At 38.4% G+C, this 21,434-nt stretch overlaps 2 protein-coding genes across 3 annotated transcripts in view; both read right to left on the minus strand.

Annotated features, from left to right (window-relative positions):
• The window catches only part of bub1ba (BUB1 mitotic checkpoint serine/threonine kinase Ba), a 10,127-nt gene extending 9,671 nt beyond the window's left edge, over window positions 1–456 (minus strand). Inside the window, exon 1 of one of the 2 annotated variants that reach the window (XM_017681552.2) lies at window positions 151–456. In XM_017681552.2, coding sequence (XP_017537041.1) covers window positions 151–188 — 38 coding nt within the window. In that variant the 5' untranslated portion in view covers window positions 189–456. The remainder of the gene's footprint in view (window positions 1–150) is intronic. The other variant, XM_017681544.2, reaches the window with a different exon arrangement.
• Window positions 457–1,444: 988 nt separating this feature from the next.
• apobb.1 (apolipoprotein Bb, tandem duplicate 1) lies at window positions 1,445–20,516 on the minus strand. The gene is made up of 28 exons (XM_017682902.1): window positions 20,423–20,516; window positions 19,586–19,615; window positions 19,225–19,328; window positions 18,994–19,139; window positions 18,075–18,222; window positions 17,795–17,947; window positions 17,565–17,689; window positions 17,380–17,465; window positions 16,844–17,294; window positions 16,222–16,336; window positions 15,962–16,108; window positions 15,662–15,873; window positions 15,287–15,482; window positions 15,012–15,188; window positions 14,551–14,754; window positions 13,962–14,129; window positions 13,629–13,834; window positions 13,327–13,506; window positions 12,845–12,954; window positions 12,570–12,753; window positions 12,286–12,455; window positions 11,881–12,044; window positions 9,888–9,991; window positions 9,355–9,728; window positions 3,474–9,251; window positions 3,106–3,211; window positions 2,805–2,991; window positions 1,445–2,721 (listed from the first exon to the last, which is right to left on the minus strand). The coding sequence occupies exons 1-28, from the start codon at window positions 20,475–20,477 to the stop codon at window positions 1,735–1,737; spliced, it is 11,067 nt and encodes a 3,688-aa protein (XP_017538391.1). The 5' UTR covers window positions 20,478–20,516; the 3' UTR covers window positions 1,445–1,734.
• Window positions 20,517–21,434: the final 918 nt, after the last annotated feature.

Genomic DNA, 21,434 nt, shown 5'->3' on the forward strand with positions numbered 1-21,434 from the left:
ATCAGTCGGTCTGCAATGTAGCTTAGCTTAGCTAACTAACCTAAGCTAACTGGTTCCCACATTAGTCAACATTACGACTGTACATTGACGAACTTTTCACAATTCTTCCCTAAGTATAAATATTACATTTTACATGTTATCGGTACTTACTTTCTCGTTTGCTGAGTAGCTGAGTCGTCCTTTTCCATAATTTGTGTGCACCTTCAAGCAAAATCCGTTTCAAAGCTGTAACTTAGCTACCCAGTGGGAGCCTTTGACAAACAAACTTCGAGGGCTAAATTCAAATATGATCACGTGATAGCGACGCTCTGACGCAGCCTTCATAGAGGATAACGTTTAGAAGGGGCATTTATTGCGAGGACGTTTTCTTAAGCTTTTAATCACACGGAGCACATCGGCAGTTCCAGTTAGTCTCTCAACTTTAACGCGGTTATTTTTAAACGTGTTCATCAAACTAACAGGCGCTACAACCTCCTAGTTCTTAAGATGCGAGGGACTTTTAAGTTACAGAAGCGCTCGCTCAAAAGATGCAGACTTTAGACTGCGTCTAAAACTGCATGATACAACCCTATTTATGTGATGTGATTTCAGAGATTTCATGCTGTCTTAATGAGATTTTATTTCTGCAGAATCCAGAAAAAAATGTCTAATTGAATTGTGGACGCCTATGAATTGTGAGACACCGTGTGGCTATTATATCTGCAACGATTTAAAGGGAAACTCCACCGATTAAAAAAATACCAGCAGTTTCATCGTTATGAATGAAAAAAAAGTAATTCAGAGTGGTTTGGTCTGTAATGGTTCGCAGAGAACCGTACAGACGCGTTTTTATTACATTGGTTTCATGTGATGACTTCATTTAAATATCCAAAACTACTAGTGAACCTGTATGTCCCTTCTATATGTGAATATGTAATTGCGTGTCTTGTTTATCTTAACAATGGAATGAATAGTAAGACACGTTTAATAATTTTTGGATTAATAATAGTAATCAAATCTTAATCATGCTGCTTTACTGTAGTGTTCTTTGCACAGTATTATACAGTAAGTTTTTACACATTTCATGCTATTCACACTGAACACATTGTTGAATGTGTGTGTATATATGATTAAACTGGCAATGTTATTAAGGAATGTCATATTCAGTGTGGCGGCTTAGATAATGGATGGATGGATGGATGGATGGATGCATATTCAGTGTGAACTATGTATATTCTGTGTTGTGATTCTGACTGAATTATTTGCTTTTGAATGCTTTGTGAAGATCAGGTTTTTAAAATGTGGCATATGAAGATTGGTATTGATTAATTTTGGAAAACTGGTATTAGGAAAGGCAATATGTGTAATAGAGACAGTGTCAAAGATTTTGAGATATTGGGTATAGTCCTGAAAATTGTGTGCAAGCATTTACAAAAAATGTAATAAAGTGAGAATAATAATTCGAGCCACTGCACAATACATGGTCTTTATTGTGTTTGAGACATTTCATTATATAGGTTTTAAACATACATGAAAGAGGGAAACAATAAAGATGTGCACTTTGATGATATATTTCAGTTATCATTTACACAAACAGAATAACACAATGGTGTATTAATAAGGTGTGCAAGATAGCACAAACTGCTTTAAATACATACTAAGGTAAAGCTTAAATGTCCTTTTCATTTGTCCATCACTCTGAAACATTATCAGAAAGCAGTGTTTCATATGCTATGTTTGTTCAGAGGGACCGTCTTAAGGCTGGAAGGGGAAGGGCAGCTCAAGTTCTAGCCTTCCATCCTGAACTCTAATTAGGGCCCCAGACTCTGCTGGAAGAATGTCAGAGACCACACGTTTGAGCTCATTAAGAAATAACAAGACTGACTCCATGCACTTCTCAACAATGGCATTGAGCTGGTCAATGGTCAGCAAAGCATCAACCTTCTCAATCAGTCCTTTGACCAAGGTGACAAAAGAGGTGTAGTATATGTTGAAGTACAATGCAACAGCATCAATGACTTCAGATCTGATGTTATCAACAATTTCCTGTGCCTTTTCAACAACCTCCTGAAGGGTGTCACCCAGCTTGTCGAGGATCATGTCAAGGCTCTCCAGCTGCTCCACAATTTTCGCAGTCCGAGTCAGGCAATCCCTCAGGAGAGTCCTCACAGACACATAAATCTGATCTCCAGTCATGATCCCACCAGAGGGCAGAATTAACTCAACTGTGCCGATGGTCTTAATAATAGGGGCAAAGTAAGCTTCAAAATTGTCAGAGATTGCCGTAATGATCTCTTGCACCACCTTGACAACGTTGCTTTTGATTTTTTTGCATATCTCAGGCAAAGTAGTTTCTTCCATACCAGGCAGCTTGATCTGGGTCTCCCTCAGAAATCTGGCAGCAGCATTAAGAATATTCTGAATGGCCTTCTGGTATTGAACAACTACATTTCTGAAGAGAATAGACAGCTGGCTAAGCTCAGGAGCATGACTGGAAGCAGCGGTGAAGACTTCGGTAAGGGCACTGACAATGGTTGTCTTCAGTCCTTCCACAGCACTACAAATACCATATTTTTCACCAAAATTTGTAATGCTGGAGGTGATGAAAGGTAACCTTGCCTGCAAGCCTAGGATCATCTCTTTGGGCGCTTCTAGGTTGTAAGTTGCCTGGACACTTATTTTTTCATCTCCTGTTGCATCCACTTTTGCTGTGAAAATGTCAATATCATTTTCAAGGGCAGACTGCAAAGGAAAACTACAATTAGTACAAAGAAAATATGAATGAAGGATAAAAGAAACTGTACAGAATTTTAAAAGCTACTAACCGCATAGCGGCCATAGAGGCGCATATACATCTCAGATGGAATCTTGCCATGGAGCTGAAAACCAAGGAAGCCAGCGGATGGTGTGGAAACTGATGTACTCACTCCATCTCTCCGAGCAGCATAACGAAGGTTTACATCAGTGAAAGTTGGGCTGGTGATGTCTACATTCAGGGTATGGCTTGGTTCACTAAAATGCAATTAATGACAATAGATCATTACTTTTTTATACAGCTTAAAACTAATGAAATCAGCATGCATGTGTGAAATTTGTCTTTTCTTGAAAATTACAGCATAACTTTACCTTAATGTAATGACATTATTGAAGTCCATGATGAAATCATTATGCTCCAAGAATGCCTTAGCAGTTGCACTGAGAACATCATTCTCCATTGTAGTACTGATGTAACCTATTGCAAATATTGCAAAAAACTCAAATTACACAAAACTAATCATTTCTTCAAACAGATTTATTTTATCTGAGCAGCTGAAGTTATGCTTTTATTTACTGAGTTTAAGTTTTAATCTAAAACTTTAAGCCCAATTTCTCAAATCCAAACTGAGTTAAAGTTTGAATTTGAGAAATTAGGCATAACGTTTTAGATCATACTCATTTAGAAACATAAACATGACTTACAATAAATGGATCAGTACTAAAAAACAGGTACTTACTGTCCAGATTATATCCCAGGAGCACAAAAGGAGATATGGCATAGGATTTAAGAGCAACTTTGAAGACTGGAGCATCACCTTCCACTTCTATAGCAGTATTTGTAGTGTATATAGGAGAGACAATTTTTGTGGAATAGGAAATCATTCCCTTCGGGAGATCTACAACTGTTTTCTCATACATGGTGAGATCACCAAAGTTGCTTGGCTGAGACAGGTCAAACTCCACATCAGCAGTTAGAGGAGCCAGGTCGATAGTGGCTTTGACAGCATGTTTACCCTTTGTATTGAGGGCTGCAATGTTGACTTCATTGTTAGAAGCAATATTCAAAACAGTGTACACACGAGCAAGAGCTGCCTCCATGTCCAGGTTCTCATTAACATCAAACTCCACCTTCAGATCTGCATAATTAACATAAATATTACCATCAGTCTTTAGGTTGGAACGCAGTCCTCTACTATCCATGTAGATGCTTGCCCCGTTATCTAAAGCTCCATTCACAATGCCAGCTTGAAGAAGTGTTCCATCAATCTTGCCCTTTGCCGTAGACTCAACAGAAATTGAGGAAAAGGCTCCATCTAGCTTGAAGGTGTGCTCAGCATCACCCTTGCCAACAGCCTTGATAATGGGAAGGTCATAAGTGTATTTGATGTCTAGAATGGATTCTGCCTTTAGATGAGTCTTGGTGTCCGTTTTGAAGTTGTGGTTAGCGTCAATGGTAAGAATAGGCAGTTTGGTCTTTGCGAATGTACTCACAGCTACTGCAGCCTCCAGGTTCTCTGTGTTCAGAGTCAGAGTGCTGTCATGGTTTCCACTGAAGTGAGCATTCTCCAGAGATACAGTAGTGGCCAGTTTCACACCTCTCTTTAGGGTCAGACCGCTGGTTCCTTCAAGCTTGGCCTTCAGTGGTTTATGCACAGAAGTGGAGGTAGCAGCAACGCGGATGACAAGATCATCTCCATGTATTCCAGCATTAGCATTTAGGTTGAAAATGGAGGACTTGAAAGACACCTCAGAATTTAAGTTGCCTATTGCAGGAACACTAATAAAGCCAAGATCAATGATTGGTGGAAACTTACTCTTTTGGTAGACAATTTTGCCGTCTACATCAATAGCCTGCTTAGTTGTAATCAACAGGTGCTTTAGGCCACTATGCTCATACAGGTTAAGGTCACTGATAGCTGGAATACTAAAATCCAACATCGGAACAGGTATTTCTGGAATGCTGAGAGGAACAGTCAGGAATTCAAGGTCTGTTTCACCATTGGCAGTAGCATAAATGCCAGACTCAGATTCCTTGTTGTCAATCGTGAAGTTGTAGCCATATTTGTACTGGTTGAAGCGCACAAGTGCTGCAGTATTGATACGTTGCGTCCTGGAGTTGACAATAACAGAATAGTCATTCTGAAGATCTATCTTGGCAGAGAGAGATTTTATAAGCGTGATCTTGGTATTACCCTTGTTCTGGAAATCAATGACAATCTCAACAGGACGTACCATGATGTTCAGTGCATTGGACAGAGTACCACTTAAAGGTCCAACAAGTTCTGTGTCATGTGTTGCTTCCAGCTCCACTTTCCTATCTCCAAGGTGCGCCCTTCCAGATGCAACCAACAAACTGTTCTTTATGTATGAAGATTTGGTCTCAATTTGGCCATTGAAGTCAATGTGGCTCAGCATAACAGCATTAACATTTAGTGTATCCTTAATTTTCAGGGTGGCACTGTCAAAGTCTTCAGTAAAGGTGAATTTTACATTTTGTAGATCCATAGTGTAGCGCAGATCGCTCTTGTAGGAGGCCTCCTCAGAGTAATCAGGAAGATTTACTTTGCCAGTGCCTATTTGTCCAACTGTCACACTAATGGTGGTGTCTTTCTGTATAGCAACTGCAGACTGGGTCAGAGTAGCCTCATTGGTCATGGAAAGGAAGGGGATATCTACTTTGTGCTTGTAAGTTGTATCAAGAGATGCTGACATTCCACCTTCCACTGCAAAGAAGGCTCTGTTGACAATGTCTGCCTTATATGGTGTGGTAGTTGCCTTCATAATCGTCTGGGCTGTGGCCTGCGCAGAGAGGCCGTAGAAGGTTACTGATGCCTGATGTTCAACAGTAAGGGCACTATGTATGAACTTTAGGGTCTCTGCAATAATAAGACGACTCATTCTTGGGACACCAATACGGGCTGTGCAATCTAGATTGTAATTCAGAACCGGATACTCTGAAGATTCGCCAATGGAGGTTAGGAATGCTGTAAAATGATGCATTTGTTCATTGCCAGTGGAATTCTGGATTTCAGCCGAAGTCCTGAGAGTGTATATGGGAGTACGGAGTCTGATCTCACTGTAAAGCTTTCCAAAGGTAGGCACCACAACTGCAGTAGGGATTTTAGGCAGCTGTATCTTTGGAAGCGGAAGGGGAACATTAAGTGCATACTTATCACCTAATGTGGGGATGGCAGGGAAGGAAATATCTGGAATAGAAATTTCTGGCAATGTCATGGCAGAAAAGTCAGGCAGGTAGTTCAGTGAAATTTCTTCAAAGTAAGAATTATTGGTTAGTATCTCAATTTCAAAGTTTACAATCAAGTCAATGAGTTCCATAAGCCTCTGCTTGATATATTCACATGTGATGGAGACTGGTGGCACAGTGTAGGATCCCAGAATGGTGAACTGTGGAATTTCAAACTGTGTTGGGAGCTCAATCTCCTGAAGTTGATGCAAGCTGAATTTCATGGAGGGAAGAGCCAGGTCAGTGAGTGGAACAGTGAAAGAAGGGAACTCAAGTTCAGCTGTCTTCAGGCCATCAACAATGCCTTCAATAATTTGTTTCAGTTCAGTGACAATTGGTTCATCGCCAAGGGTGATGTCAAAAATGTCATCAAGGTCATCAGTGACCTCAGTCAGGACCTCAGTATAGATATCTTTCACAAACTCCAAAGCCTGAAGAATTTGTTCTCTAAGGTCCATATCCGTAATTTTCTGTTTGAATGTCCCAGCCAATTCCTTAATGTCATTAAGGACACCACTGTCTATTGTGTCTTTTAAAGTCTTAATGACATCTGTGACTTTGAAGGCTCTCAGCTCTTTAAAAAATGCAGAGACAGATGACAGGGCATAGTTAATAAATTCTCTAACTGCCTCAAGTTTCTGAGGGAGCTCATATGATGCAATAAGATTATTTAGTTTGGTTGTGTACTTTGTGATTATCAGATTGACCTCATTTACAAATGCGTTGTAATCAAATGACTGTATTGTTTGGATGAAAGCATCAAGGTATGTGTTTAGGTCTTCAATTATTTCCTTTATCTCAGTTGTCTTCAGATAGGTGAGGGCTTTATTCAATATACCTGTGACAGGGATCTCAACAGATTTCAAAGTGTTAATTAGGCCTTGGACTGTTTGATCAATCTTGAACTGCTTAATAAGGTCCACAATCTTGTCCAGGAATGCTTCAATCTTCTTGTCAACTTCATATTTCACAAAAAATTCTCTTACACTGTCAGATATTTCTTTACAACTGCCAGCGATGTCCAGTTCAATGATCAGCTGCTTTAAAGTATCACCCATCTTGTTCACATCATCTGTGGGTATAACAGCTATGAGATTGACCATATCTTTAAAGGCTTCAATGACAGCAAGGAGCACAGTGTTGATGTCAAATTCTTCAGTGAGTACCTTAAGCTTTTCAGTTAGCTTCTGGACATCACCATTCGCAACAATTTCCTTCATAATTCCCTCTACTTCACTGACACGAGTACCTAACTCAGTTATGACCTTCTGCGCAACAGACCTCAATTTCATCACAGAAGCCTCCAAATGCTCAACAGTGATTGGACAGTCTTGAGCAAATGTAATCAGGTCATTTTTAAGCTGGATAATTCTTTCTTCAAGATTCAGGTCAGTCACAAAGTCACTAATGTGCTGTAGAAGGGTTTGAATCTCAACTATAAAGTCTTCTCTTTGAATGTAATTTTGCAAGTCCTCAGCTATGGTCACAGCTGTGATTTTGATATTTTCCAAGACTTCTGGAAGACTCTCAATAAATGGCAGGTTGATGGCATGGCTCTCTGTGTTCTTCTCATACTTCAGAAAACCAGACAAGGAGACATCTTGGATTTCACCACTGATGAACACTCCAGATGCTTCCACTCCAATCCTTTCAGGGTTGTTATAAGCACTGACATCTTGGCTGATTTCATTGTTATTTATTTTAGATTTCACTCTAATTGTAGCTAATTGCTCAAAAGGTGTAAGCACAGTGTCAACCTTTTTATCAAAGTTAGTCTCAATAATGACATCACTGTTCAACTCATGTTTAGTTGAGACCCTGCATTCATGGGAATGTGCAAAGGCAAGTGGCTCTGCCTTCAGAAGGAACTTTGTGTAAACCTGGGCACTCTGTTTCCCAAACAGGTTCAATTCTCCATCTCCATTGGCAAGGGCATTAAGGTTGAAGCTGAATGGAACAGCTGTGGCTTGAAGAGTTGTGGTAAAGCGAACAGGTTGGGAATTGAAGTTGGCATTGTTATTGATTCTGACACCAAGTCCGGCTATCTCCATTTCAGTGTCATGGCTCATGTGAGCTCCCATGAGTTTTGCAGTGGTACTGCACTTAGCAGTTGCTATCAGATCTGCATAACTGATCTCATAGGTGTGTTTCAGCTCATCTGCATCAAGGGCAAGTTTCAAAGTACCTGTAAGATCTGCTTTGTAGGGTTCTGCCTTAAACATAGCCTCATTGTTTATTTTGACAGCAAGAATCGTCAGGTCATTGTTAATATTCACAGCAGCAGAATAAGGTTCGCCATGAACATGAACATCGTTTACGTACTGCAAATACTTGTCAAATGAACCTTGGGATTTACAAACTAAATCGACAGTAGATGTAGTAGCAGACATGGAGATGTCATTATTAAGATCGATCCCTACAAATTCACTCTTTGTCTTGACTGAAAAAGAAGCCTTAGTGGAATCAAGAACACCACTAAAGGTATTCTTGAGCACCAGGGGGCTATTCAAGAAAGTGGTACCATTGGTAGCCAAGCCATTTTTGTTCAGGGCTAGACTGGCTTTGTGAGTAGCAGTGTGTTCAGCCAGCTTGACTGCTGCATTACTGTTTACAGCCAGGCCATCAGCATTCAGAGTTGCAGTGATCAGAGACCTGATATAGTCTTCAGGATGGTCAGTGGTGGTCTCAAACTTGATGTTAACATCTCCAGCGCTAACGCTTACTTCAGCAATGTTCTGGATCTTCAGGCCAAGAGCCAATGCCTTAGCGTCTGATTTCACAGCAAACGTGGATTTCCTGATGGTTACTTCAGCAGTGTGGGTCAGTACGTCTCCAAAAGCATCTGTGTTTGATAGAACTGATAACTCTCCATTAGCATAGGTTGTTGTAAATGTGTTCTGAGCCTGAAGAAGAGTTGAATCTACTTTCAAATCAGACTGAATCCTTGCCTTTGGCCTGAATGGAAAGAGAGCAAGTGACTGGGTGAGACTGACACCACCAGAAACAGGCCCAGTTACAAAGGTTCCCTTTAAGTTGCTATCCCCAGAGATTTCTTCAGTACTGATTTCCACTTGGCCTGTGTGCTCCAGAGAAGCCTCTATACCCAAGGGACCAGTGGCATCAAACTTGCTGCTTGATTTTATGCTAATCTCCTTCACCATATTTACTTCCTCAAAAATGCTGACACTGGCATCAATGAGCTTGTGGTAGACAGCAGACTTCACCTCTGCCTTTAGAGTACCACTTGATGTCTCATAAAGCCGAGCAGATCCTGTGAAAAATGACACATATTTAAGCAAAATATTCAATCAAGTTAGCTAGCCGACCACATACCACAATGCTAAACTGAAAGAAACAGTTCCATTGTTTCTCACCTTGAACTCTAAGGGAGAGAATGTCCACAGGGCATGTTCCAATTACTTCAACACTGGCAGAATAACTTCGCTGCTCAGAAGACTGTCTACCAGCAGACGCAGTTGCCTCCAAGTCGTAAAGGTTGCTGCTAAGCTTACCAGAAACTTCTGCCATTCCAAGACTTGGCAAAGACACAGTGAAAGTCTCTGGAACAAGTATTTCAGGAAGGGGAACTTCAATGGAGGAAATCTGTAGGCCAAGCTGAGGCACTGCTAGGTTTGGTGTAGTGAGAGCAGGAGGGAAGTTCAGATCCTTAGAAGATTTTCCACCAAGAGGCATGGGGAAGGTGATCGTGTAGTAATCCTTGCCAAAGTGGTAATTGGCTCCAGTCTCCCTGTTCAAATAAACCAGTGTTACTATTATAGCAATGCAGGTACTATAACTCTTAGCACATACTTGTTTTCACTTTTAAAAAACTCCTTTTGTAGGTCTAATAGGACAATGTAAAAGTAGTTACTTATTTAAAAAAAAAAAAAATATCTGTTTCACTTACATATACAAGAAGAGTCTCTCAGGCAAAGCAATCTCTGAGAAGGAAGGGACCCTTAGGTTTTCCACATATGGAATCTTAGAAGCTTCAAGGTAGCTATTTGTGGCCTGGAAAGTAACAGAAAGCACTGTGTTGCATTTATGTTGTTCCTCTTATATATATTTAAAAGTGCACCCCAGAAGAACACTTTTAAGTATTTTTAGTTGTTATTTGTTATTTTAGTTTATGTTGTTTTACTCTGTAAGTAAAAAAATAATTTATAAAAAAAAAAAAACAATTTCCTAAGCAATTTTGTGGTAGATTAGAACTGATTAAAAACAATACCTTTTAGATACTTAGATATAGTTCATTTGGGGAACTTGGATAGAGTTCATTTTCATTCATGTTTACAAATCATGTTTTTATTGTGCATTCCAGATAGTATCAATGAATTAATTAACTAACTGGTTTTAAAACAAGTAGGTAAAGTCCTGAAAATTGCAAAAACAAAAAATAAAACAGCCCATTAATGAACAATATTAAATATCAAAAAGATTAGACCTCAGAAAATTCCAAGGCTGAATCTAAAATGGCTCACTAATCTCTCAGTCAATGGGAGTTATGAAACTGGCTTTAAAACCCAAATATTGCAGCTTTGTGTCCAGTATGAACTGTGCACACTTGACTGAATCCAAAGAGATTAGCCACCGTTTAGATGTAGTAGCCATTATTTTAAGACCTCTGCAGTGCACTCAGCAGGGAGAGGTCTGTCTAAAACAGTTCTGATGCTTAAGAACAGTGCTGCCATTTGACTGTTTCTGCAGTAAAATATGAACTTGCGTTGACAATGGATGATAACGGATTTTGAGACAAATTATTTTTAGGGTTCCGAATGCGCTGTGTGTTAAGAATAACACACAACTGTCAGCCCCTTTTTTTGACATTTATGCAAATAAACTATAGACAAATAAATAACAAACAGAGCTGTTTGTAATACATTGTTAACAATGCCAATATAAACAATTTAGAGCACTCAAATCTGGTTACATATGTACTTGTCAGCGTTCTATATAAGAGCTAACATGCTTTGATTACATAAATGCAAACCACATTTCCAGAAAGAGTTGGAACATTTAGTAAAATGCAATTAAAAACAAACTGTCTTTGTTTGTTCTGTGATTTGTTAATTCTCTTGAACCTTTATTTAACTGACCAACTTGATTGCATCGGCTGACCAAATTGATTATATTTTGTAAATATAAACATATATATCTATAGATAGATAGATAGATAGATAAATGTGATGTCTGCAACAACTCAAAAAAAAAGTTGGGATGGGCAAAATACTAGGGAAAAGGTTATAGAATGTTTAATTTACACCGTTTTGAAACATTTTACAATAAGCAGGTGAATTAGTAAAAGGTGACGGCATGATTGAGTATAAAAGGAACATCCACCAAAGGCTCAATCTTTGCAAGCAATGGTCAGGGCTTACTTTGTGCCAAACCTTGTGAAAGAATTGTCAAAAAGAACATTTCTCAATGCAATAATTTAGGTCTTTCGCCATCTACCACACACAATATTGCAAAAGACGTCAGAGAATCTGGACAGATTTTAGTCCACATAGGGCATGAGTCTTGCATCAAGAGTATCATGAGTATCCTCAGTTCCCAAATGCTTAAAATGTGTAATTAAAGGAAAGGTGATATAACACAGTGGTAAACATACCTCTATTCCCACTTTTTGACTGCGTTACAGGCATCCAATTCTAATTTGTTTATATTTTAAAAATATAATAAAGATGGTGAGTGAAAATACTGGAATTCTTTACTTTGTATCTTTCTCGTTTGAATAAAAGCTCAAGAGAATTTTTATTACATTTTTAAAAATGTCCCAACTTTTCCAGGAATGAGGTTTGTATATTCTTTTGTTCAACTTTTCTCTTTACTCTTGCTCCATCAATGTTTTTTGTTTCTCACATTAATAGTTTCTCGCTATCTTAATTTCACTAGTTTACCTCAACGGCTGAGGTCAGCACATGAAGGACCTTCATTTCAGTCTGGCCAATTTGTTGATTGAGGAGGTCACTGATCTGTGCTTTGATGTTGTCAAATTCAGCAGCAATGGTCTTGGTTCCAGTGCTGACATCCGATTTAATATCAGCTTCAATTTTCTCATCATCTAAAACAGTGAAAAAATGTCATCATTTCATCGACAGTAATGATTTGTTTTCAAATACAGGGGGTACAGGTGACCCTCCTCCTTCTCATTACTCACTATAGTAATGTACTATTGCTCTACAGCTGATTAAATACATACAAAGTAATTTCACATGCTCTTGAAGCCACATTCATCTCAAATTGCAATAATTTATATGCACACATAATTATGCTACTGTTTAGGTTATTTAATAGACAAGTACCATATGTTAGAATGAGTTTCTGCACGGAAGTCGTCTCAGGCAACCTGAGGTCACTTTCAAACTCCAGTGTCAGATCATCAGCATACTTTAGACTGGTAGTAATTTTTGCATCAGCCTGAAGAGATGGAACAAGCAGCTGAACCTGCAACATGGCTTTTTCTGTGTCAATTCTGGAAGAGAGGATTTTAATTTAGTTTTTTAGTAATTTAGTCATTTTAAATTTCATAGATTTGTTAAAGAATTTTTAAGCACAATGTAAGAAGAGTTTGACTATATATACATACTTAGCCAGACCAACCAAAGATGCCTGAGATACGTCATTGCTAAGGAGGTCAATCGTGATGGAATGTGGGTCAGCAGTAACAATTCTAAGTCCGACATTGAGGTATTCGGGGATCTGGAGATCAGCAGAAACAGTGTAATCCTTTCTATTGAACATCATCATGGCTGTGGCCTTAGTGAGCGTTCCTGGTGTTGGTGGAGTGAAAATTGAGGCATTTTAGATGCAGTGGCTTGATTTGTATTGTGATAGACGTTTAGCAGTTATTTTGTGTCTTACCCTCAGCTTCCACATCAACTGTGACTTTGTCAACCATGTCCTCATTTGTATATTTAATGGTGGCAGTGTACTCAGAGACCTCACCAGTGGGACGAAGCTCAATTTCATATCTAGACAAAGGAACATCTAGTCAATTACAGGACAACACAGCTCTGACATGATTGTAAAATAAATCAAATATTATAGGGCACATAACATTTTTTTATAGTCAACATAATGTTCACTCTCCAATCCAAACAGTTGGAAAATAAGCTCCAGAACAGTACAGGGCAGCCATTGAAAACTCTTATCATTTACTTATTTCAGTCTTAAATGCATTCATTATTAAAAGGGATAAAGAGATTTAATGATTGAATTATGACTGTTTTGGGCATAAAAACCACACAAATGTCACTAGTATACATTAGGAAATATGCAACACACAAGAAGAATGTAGGATATAGGCCCTTTAATGTCACAATATTTGCGCAATGCATGCTTACTTGCTGTCTCCAGAAAGGGGAAAGTATGGAGAGGCATCATTTATCCAGGCATCTGAGAAATCAATGGAGCTGCATTGTTTCAGACCAGAGAAGAGAGGTCTGCATTCATGTGCATTAACACGTTGCTCCATTGCAGGAACGATATTGATATCATCTCCCGCCACAGACAATAGAGTGTTGCTATATATAAAAAACAGAATAAAAAAACACAATAAACAATGTTACATTTGCATTTACTATATGTTGGTTATGTATTATTACATAGAGAAAAAGTAATAAAAAATACAGTTAAAACATCTCACGTAATACTCAGGAGTTTAGATGAACCATCAGGAGCAGGAATGGTCACTTTGATCTGGTTGTGAGCCAAAGCGACCTTAGCACTAAGACCGCTCTCATGGTAGATGTTGGTGTGCATCTCCAGGCCAGAGTGAACGTAGTCCGGGAGGTGAGCACCAATCTCAGCCACAAACTCAACGCCCACAGAAGGCATGAAAGCAATCTCACTCTGAAAATAATATACAAGGCAGAGGTGAAATTGACAGCTGCACCTTGGATTAGGTTGAGTGTTGATGAGAAACCTGAAAAAAAATGATTTAAGAAAAGGAAAAAAAAGAGAGTTTAAAATAATTTACCATGTCACGAGCAATTTTCAGTCCTCCTTTGACCCCCGGTGCAAAGGTACCAGACAGAGCAACCCTCAGTGGGACACCAGGACCAGTAGGTAAGTAGAACTCATTGTCCATGAAGATGTAATGAAGGAAAAGCTCATTGTCAACACTTGAGAACAGGCCTTTGATGAACTGCATCAGGTGGAAAAAGAAAGCAAAGAGGTTAACAAATTCCATCTAATACACTGCACCACAGAGACTTATTAATATCATCAATTACATCATGAGCACAATTTAATGAAGCACTGATCACTGATTGGTCAAACCAGGTGTTGCTTTTTAACTACATATAATACTGGGCTTCCTATTTATTCTATATAGTTTTCTCAGCAAATAAACACATACTACACAAATAGATTTAAACAGAAGACTTTTGCACAGTACTGTATGTGTTTAAAATCTCTATTTTTTTCATACAGTAATTCTTTTAACATTTACTTAAATATGTCTGTCAAGTTTTGTACTCCCACTGGCTTACTACACCTGGTTACATTTCTTAAAAAATAATTTTATGAGTGTTTAAATGTGCCATGTTCTGCCAAAGTGTACTCACATCAGTGGGGAACATCTTCAAAAGATTTTCAACCACCTTTGCCACAGAGTAAGCCAACTCCTCCATATCTTTTATCTGAAGATAGCCAAGCTCAGCACCCAGTAACCTCAGGTAGAGCATAGCTTCAGGAGTATCTTGGGCCTTCAGGTCCTTGATCAACTTCTCAACATTTTGAGAAATATCTCTGATGATATTTTGAGAGGCCTACAGAGACAAAGGTTCATAAACAATTAGTCATGGAACTTTCTCTGAAAAAACTAGTGAAGAAGAAGAAAAAGAAAAAGATGAAGAAGAAGGAAAAGAAAAAGAAGAACAAGAAGAAAAAAAGGAAAAAGAAGAAGGTGAAGAAGAAGAAAAAGAAGAAGATGAGCAAACAAGAACAAAAATCATTGAAGACAGTCAGACAGCCAGCAGTTTTCTTCTACTTTGGAGGAGATCTGTTTGGAGGAGAAATTTAGTACCTGTCTCTTTTTTCTGTGGTTCTTCAATGGGATAATTTTACTCAAAACCTCATTAACCTGTGAAGGCATCTTCTCCATAGCAAAGAAAATGGTCTTCATCGCGGTATCAGGAAAGAAACCACGTGGACCAAAAAGGGCCTCAACAGTTGGTTCAAGTCCCTTTCCCTCTACACCAACCTGAAAATCAGAAGAATCAATGGTTAAAAATAAATCAGAAAAATGAAATACACATCATGGACATAGAGAATAAACCATTCAAAAAAAAATCTGCATACCTCAAACATGTCAATGTCATATCCAAAAGCATTCAGGGTCATTTCAAGCATGACTTCCTTGGGCAGTTTGTTTGCTTTCTCAAAGATCATGTTTCCTACTAGAGAGCCAATCTTGTAGTGACGAGAGAACTTGGTGGGATCCATGACCTTTTCAACCTCATTGCCTTGGAGGGCATCAAGAATCTTCTGCCTCAGTCTGAGAGAAAAATGAAGAGATAAAGGATCTAAATTTAATTCAAAGGTCATTATGTGTTAGTCTATATAAAAGCAGGTTCTGGACTCTGTGTCTATGAGGAAAAATCAAACGAGCTCTCTTGAAATACAGTATATTTAACTCTCATACAGACTGAGGTACTTATGTTTTTGTTCACTCACTCTTTGGTCTCTGGTGCAGTAGAGCTCAGGATGTTGGTTATATGAGATATAAAAAAGCTCTTAGCCTGCAGATTTCTTTCATTACGCAGAGCAGCAGCCAACTGATCAAGTTCAGCAGGTTGGGGATCCTTCATCAGAATGAGGTAAGCAGCAATGCGTTTCTGCACTGGATCATTTCCGTTCAAGAGAACCTGCATGAGATCTGATCTGCCCTGTACAAAGCATAAAGAGTCAGATTTGTCATCTAAAACAATTAAGAAGTGAAGTAATAAGGAAGCGCAGGGGATAAGAAGGCTGTACCTCTTCAGGGACAGGTGTCAGTCTGAAGACCTGGATGGCAGCCTGCTGAACTTTAGGGGAGGCAGCAGGCTGGTTGATGCACTTGATCACAGCAGATTTCAGGTCAGGGCTGGCAGCACCCACAGCAGCAGCCATGTTTCCAATCACCTGTTCAGTGAGACATTACAGCTAATTATTACTGGGCTCAACAAAGGCCATCTATTTGGTTTATTTTTTCACTGGAAAGATTAAACACTCTGCAGAGTATATAATAAACTCACCCTCAGAGTCAGATAGATGTGCTCCTGGTCACCTGTGCAGTCACCAGTCTCTTCAGTGAAATAATCAGCAACTGCCTCAATTTCAGGGGTGACCCTTCCCTCTGCCTTATAGAGCCTGATATGATACAGTGAAAAAAAATGTAAACAACAAAACTATTCATGTTTTATGGTTATTTAAAGGATAACTTCTAATAGATTCCATATTTTTTTTAATCCTATTGCTTAGAACAAGAATGAAATAGGGATACATTGATATGAATTTTCATGCATATATCTGCCGATGCCAATACATAAACATTTACAAAATGAAGAAAGTAACACTACTTATACCAAGGATTGCATTAGGAAGAAATATTTATTTCTGTAGGGTTGCAAATAATTATATTGCAAATTAATAAAATGCAGATATTTTAGCATAGTACCCAACGTCACCTAAAAGTTCTGTTCTTTTAAAAATATCATCAAGCATTGGTTTGAAACATTGGTCAAATCTAAACACCTGTCTGATTCTAATAAATATTTTTTTAATAAATATTTTTGTTATCTGCTGATAACAATATGATTATGATAGCATTGTGCATCCCTAGAAAGTTTACATGCTCTGCATATATAGTTTTCTCACCTTCTAACAGCATTACTGGTAGCATAGTAAATGAGCTTGGTGGGCTTGAACCTGGCCATCTCCAGCATTTCCTTGACAAGGGCACGTGAGGGGTTGGGCACCAATCCCATCGCATAAACTGCAGCATCAATTTCAGCAGTGGTGCTTCCTATGGTCCTGAGCACTTTCAGCATGGCACTGCTGCATGCCGGAGTACCACACTGGAACAAAGCCTGGTAGGTCAGGGAACGAGAAATGTCCAGTGCCTCTGGCAAAGCTGCAGACAGAGTGTCAGCATTGCTCTTGCGGATCACAGCCACAAGCCTCTGAGCCAGGTGCGCTCTCTTGTTTCCATGGGTGGTCTGGGAAAGACCAGCCAGCTCCCTCAGAATGGTAAGGATAGCATCTGCATCCTGATTTGGGCTCATATCAACACTGACATCGAGATGCAGGGGTTTCATGTTGGCCTCGTCTAACAGAGAGCAGAAAGCGTACAGTCAGACAATCTGTTCTTTCAGACATAATAGATAACTGACTCTCCTTCAGGTGGTACTTACTGTAATCAAACACTCTTTCATTGTGCTCAGTTACTCCCAACAGAGACACTGTCTGTTTGCCAACATTCATGACTCCATACCTCCCCCTGTTTATGATCAAAGAGATGAAACACAGAGGCAGTGATTAAAAGGTTTAAAACATAAAATCATTTTCCCTCAAGTGAGATAATGATTAAAATACTCACTTGTGAGAGAAAGGCACAAGAAGGTGGGTCTCAGTACAATCACCAGAGGTCATATGCTTCTGCTGATTGTCAAATTTGTAGTTACAAGTCTGTTTGCTCCTGAACAGCTGAGCAAGTGGGTAATGCTGTGAAACAGAAGAGAGCAGCGTTTGAATGCAACCTGCATACAACGTCTTATAAATATGAAAAAAATACTTTCACAGATTTTTTTTTGCCTTTTAATAACTCACCATGCCTGTAATAAGGGCCAAGGGGCTGGTGTGGTCCTTGATTGGCCTGAAGTTGTCACATCTGGACAGGTCTCTTGTGATTGTGACGTCAGTGGCAATATCTTCTCTGGCATTCACAGTGTAATCAGTCTTGCACAGACCAAAAACTGTAGGCTGATGGGGATCAAGAAAAAGGTTACAGCAGATTAATAACAAGCATAATCTGTTACATTCCAGTACTTAGAAGATTGTAACGTATTATCTCATTTAACAATTTTTTCACGTCAAATTAACAACTGACCATTCTCTTGTTCCTCTCCTCCTCAAGCACAGGCACAGCAAGAGCAGAGATGATACCTCTCTTGATGTTCAGGATGTTGATTAGCTCACCATCCTCAGGGAACAGCTTGATGTCATTATCACCTTCCACAATGACCTTTAATGGGTTCCTGAGTAATAAGACACAAAATGTTGAATATCATCCACTATTATCTTCCCTTTTGGTCTTTATAATACCTTTATGTTCCTTCCAAACCTCAAGCTACATGGAACCAGAGACAGATACAGACTTACTTTCCTCAGTTGTAAAAATTAAGAATAAGTCATTCAGTTTGCACTGTTTTCCATGCAATTAGTAAATAATAATTGTAAGAGGTAAGAGGTTCATCTTTATTTCACTATTTCTTAAATGATACCACAGTAATTACATTATCATTTTTACACTGCCTCAATTTTTCAGGACTGTGGTGGGATTAAACATAACATTTTAACTTCCACCCTTTTTCTGTTCTTAGGTTTTAGTACTGCGCCTGTAGGCATTTTTGAATGGATGAGATTAAACATTTGTTATCAACCTGCTTGACCAGTTTTCTAGCCTGAAATTAAGTATGAATCTTAATCTAGAGTGAAAAGTTAGTGAGAACTGTAGTCTCGTAGTGTAAGCGAGCCTTCACAGATGCATACCTACATGCATAAAGATTATGGTTCTTTAAGGAACCATGAACAGTGAAAGAACCTTTTGCTTGATTCAAGTAGAAAGAACTTTCTTTGCATCATGAAACTGTTCACCAGATTGATAGACAATATGGAATCTTTCTGAAAAGTTTCTATATAGCACCAAAAAAGATTCTATTATTACAAGCTTGACGGTGCAACAACAGAAGAACCCTTTTTGAGAACCCTTGAAGAACCATAATTTTAAAAATTGTGACACAGCATACTTCTCCATCTCAATCTTGAAGGTGTCTGCACCTGCAGCTGCCCTAAACACTGGGTTTCCATCTGCATCAGCACCGGTGACCTCACTCAGCGTGCACTCTTTCATGTGCACAACATAGTGGCATGTGCCAGGAACCTCAATCTCAACCTGGAAACATATAAGAGGCATATTTTAGTCCAGAATTTAATTTGTTAAGAGAACTGATAGAGAGCTTCAGATCCTTCATGTTTACCTTGCAACTAGCTCTGGGTCCATTGATAGCTCCATTCAGGCTATTCAGGGACTCCGCTTCATAGAGGTATTCATATTTGTGGAAGCTCCTGTACCTTTTGTCCACTAGGGGGAGTTAAACGACATTCAATTTCAGCTCTGCTACAGAATTTGCATACAAAGCTGTTACAAGCGTAAATGCAAATATTTATTGTTTTGAGTGTTGAATTGTATTTGAAATGATTAGATACACAGATTCAATAGAATGAGTTAAATCTGCTCAATGACATCAACATGATATTACATAATGCCACGTTATTTTGATTTTTTTATATTTTGTAATCTTTGGGAAAGTTTAAACCATAATACAGCAAAAGACTTACAAAGGCATGGTGTTTCCTCATCTTGAGCATCTATGAGCAAAAAACACAGAACAAACAAATTAAAACAACAATAAATTCTAATAACAAATTCCTCTCTCTCTCTCTGTCTCTCTCTCTCTCTGATCTTTTTATGAAGTATTAGACATTTTGTGTTAATGTTGTGACATTTTAAACAACGTCCAGAACCTTATTGTAAATCATACAGTAAGCTGCTATGAGTGGACTATGAAAGGAAACTAAGAAACCATACCAGAAATGTTGCTGTAAATTTACAGCATTTATTTTACAATAAAATACTGTTTTGTTATTTTTACAGGATCATACTGTGAAAGACTGGGCATTTAGATTGGTTCAATCACTCACAGCAACATACCAGACAACATAAATCTACTGGCAGCAGAGTTATACAGTAAATAACTGTATTTTTTAATATGTTTTTTTTTTTATTTTAACTATTTTAATTATTTAAATTTAACCTCTGTCTTTTATGTGAAAATGAATGAGGAATGAACCAATAGAAATGCTTAAAAAATTGCTTTTTTACCTGAAATCTCTTTATGTTTGCTTGCAAAAATGTTTTCCCCTCTTATGTATAGTTATGATTTTGGGGATAATTGTTTTTTTGAGGACAGCGATGAAATACAGTTAAATACTGTAAAATATTTCAATTTTATATTTATATCGAAAATACACAACATCTCTGGCTGCAGGTATTTTACAGTAATTTTTACAGTGCTGTATACACATCTGCTGTAAAATTACAACCTCTGTCTACAGCGTGTATATGCTCCTAAAACATTCTATCCTTAAAATAAAAAAATTCCCAGCACCACTTACCAGTCAAAACGATGATGCTTAGAAGTAGGAAAAGGTAGAGCTTATTATCCCCCATTTTGGGTTCAATAAAGCTCTCGCCTTCAAATGACAGCCGAGTACTCCAACGAGACTAACGCTTAACTGTCGTCACTCTCCTTTTATACCACATGCAGGCTTGTAGGGAGGTGAGATTAGAGGAGCTGATGGCTCAGTCCTGTTTCAAAGTTCATACCATCCACCTCTGAGACAGGCCAAAGGCAACTAGTTTCATAAAATGAGATACAAAGAAGCTGATATATAGATTCCACATAGGTTTTTTTTCACTTTGACTTACATATAATCATTCCTACACAATTTCATGTATCTGCCAAAAGGGCAAAATGGTTAAAACTTTCTTTTTTTGAAATACACAAGAGGTCTCATTCACCAGTATACTTACTTACATGTTGGATTTTGCTTTTACATGATAGTGAGTAATTAGCCCGTTTTGTTACTTTTAATTTACTGCTACTGTTAATTTTAGTTAAAATAACTATTTGTTAATAAACTTACTTGGGTATGGCAACATATGTTTGGCTATGGTTTATTTTCATGTCCTGTGTCAGGGGCTTGGCATTCTGGCCTGTGATTTGGCTGCTACTGCAGGTGAAATAAATCATTAAACTCTGTTCTTCTGTCTGCTCTTCTTCTTACTTTCAATCAACCAATCTCATCAGACTTCTGTTGAGTGGACTGTATTGAACACATGTCTTGGTTTAACAGAGAGTGCACAAAAAATGGTTTATCTTTGAAGAAAATCAGGAAGGACCAGGCCTGTTGAGAAAACTGTGGTGTCTGTCAGGATTGTACACCATTCACCACAGAGCAAAATGCCACCTGTCTTGGATTTGCTATAAGCACTCAAATAAATTATATGTATTTATTTCATAATGGCCTAGGCTAGACAGATAGAGACAATGTGGTCTTCTAAGAGGATACTGCTGATTAGAACAAAAATTCATATGAGAAATGACATTATATAATGTATAATATA

The sequence above is a fragment of the Pygocentrus nattereri genome, chromosome 4 (genome assembly GCF_015220715.1).
Source record: "Pygocentrus nattereri isolate fPygNat1 chromosome 4, fPygNat1.pri, whole genome shotgun sequence".
In the NCBI taxonomy this organism is placed as follows: Eukaryota; Metazoa; Chordata; class Actinopteri; order Characiformes; family Serrasalmidae; genus Pygocentrus; species Pygocentrus nattereri.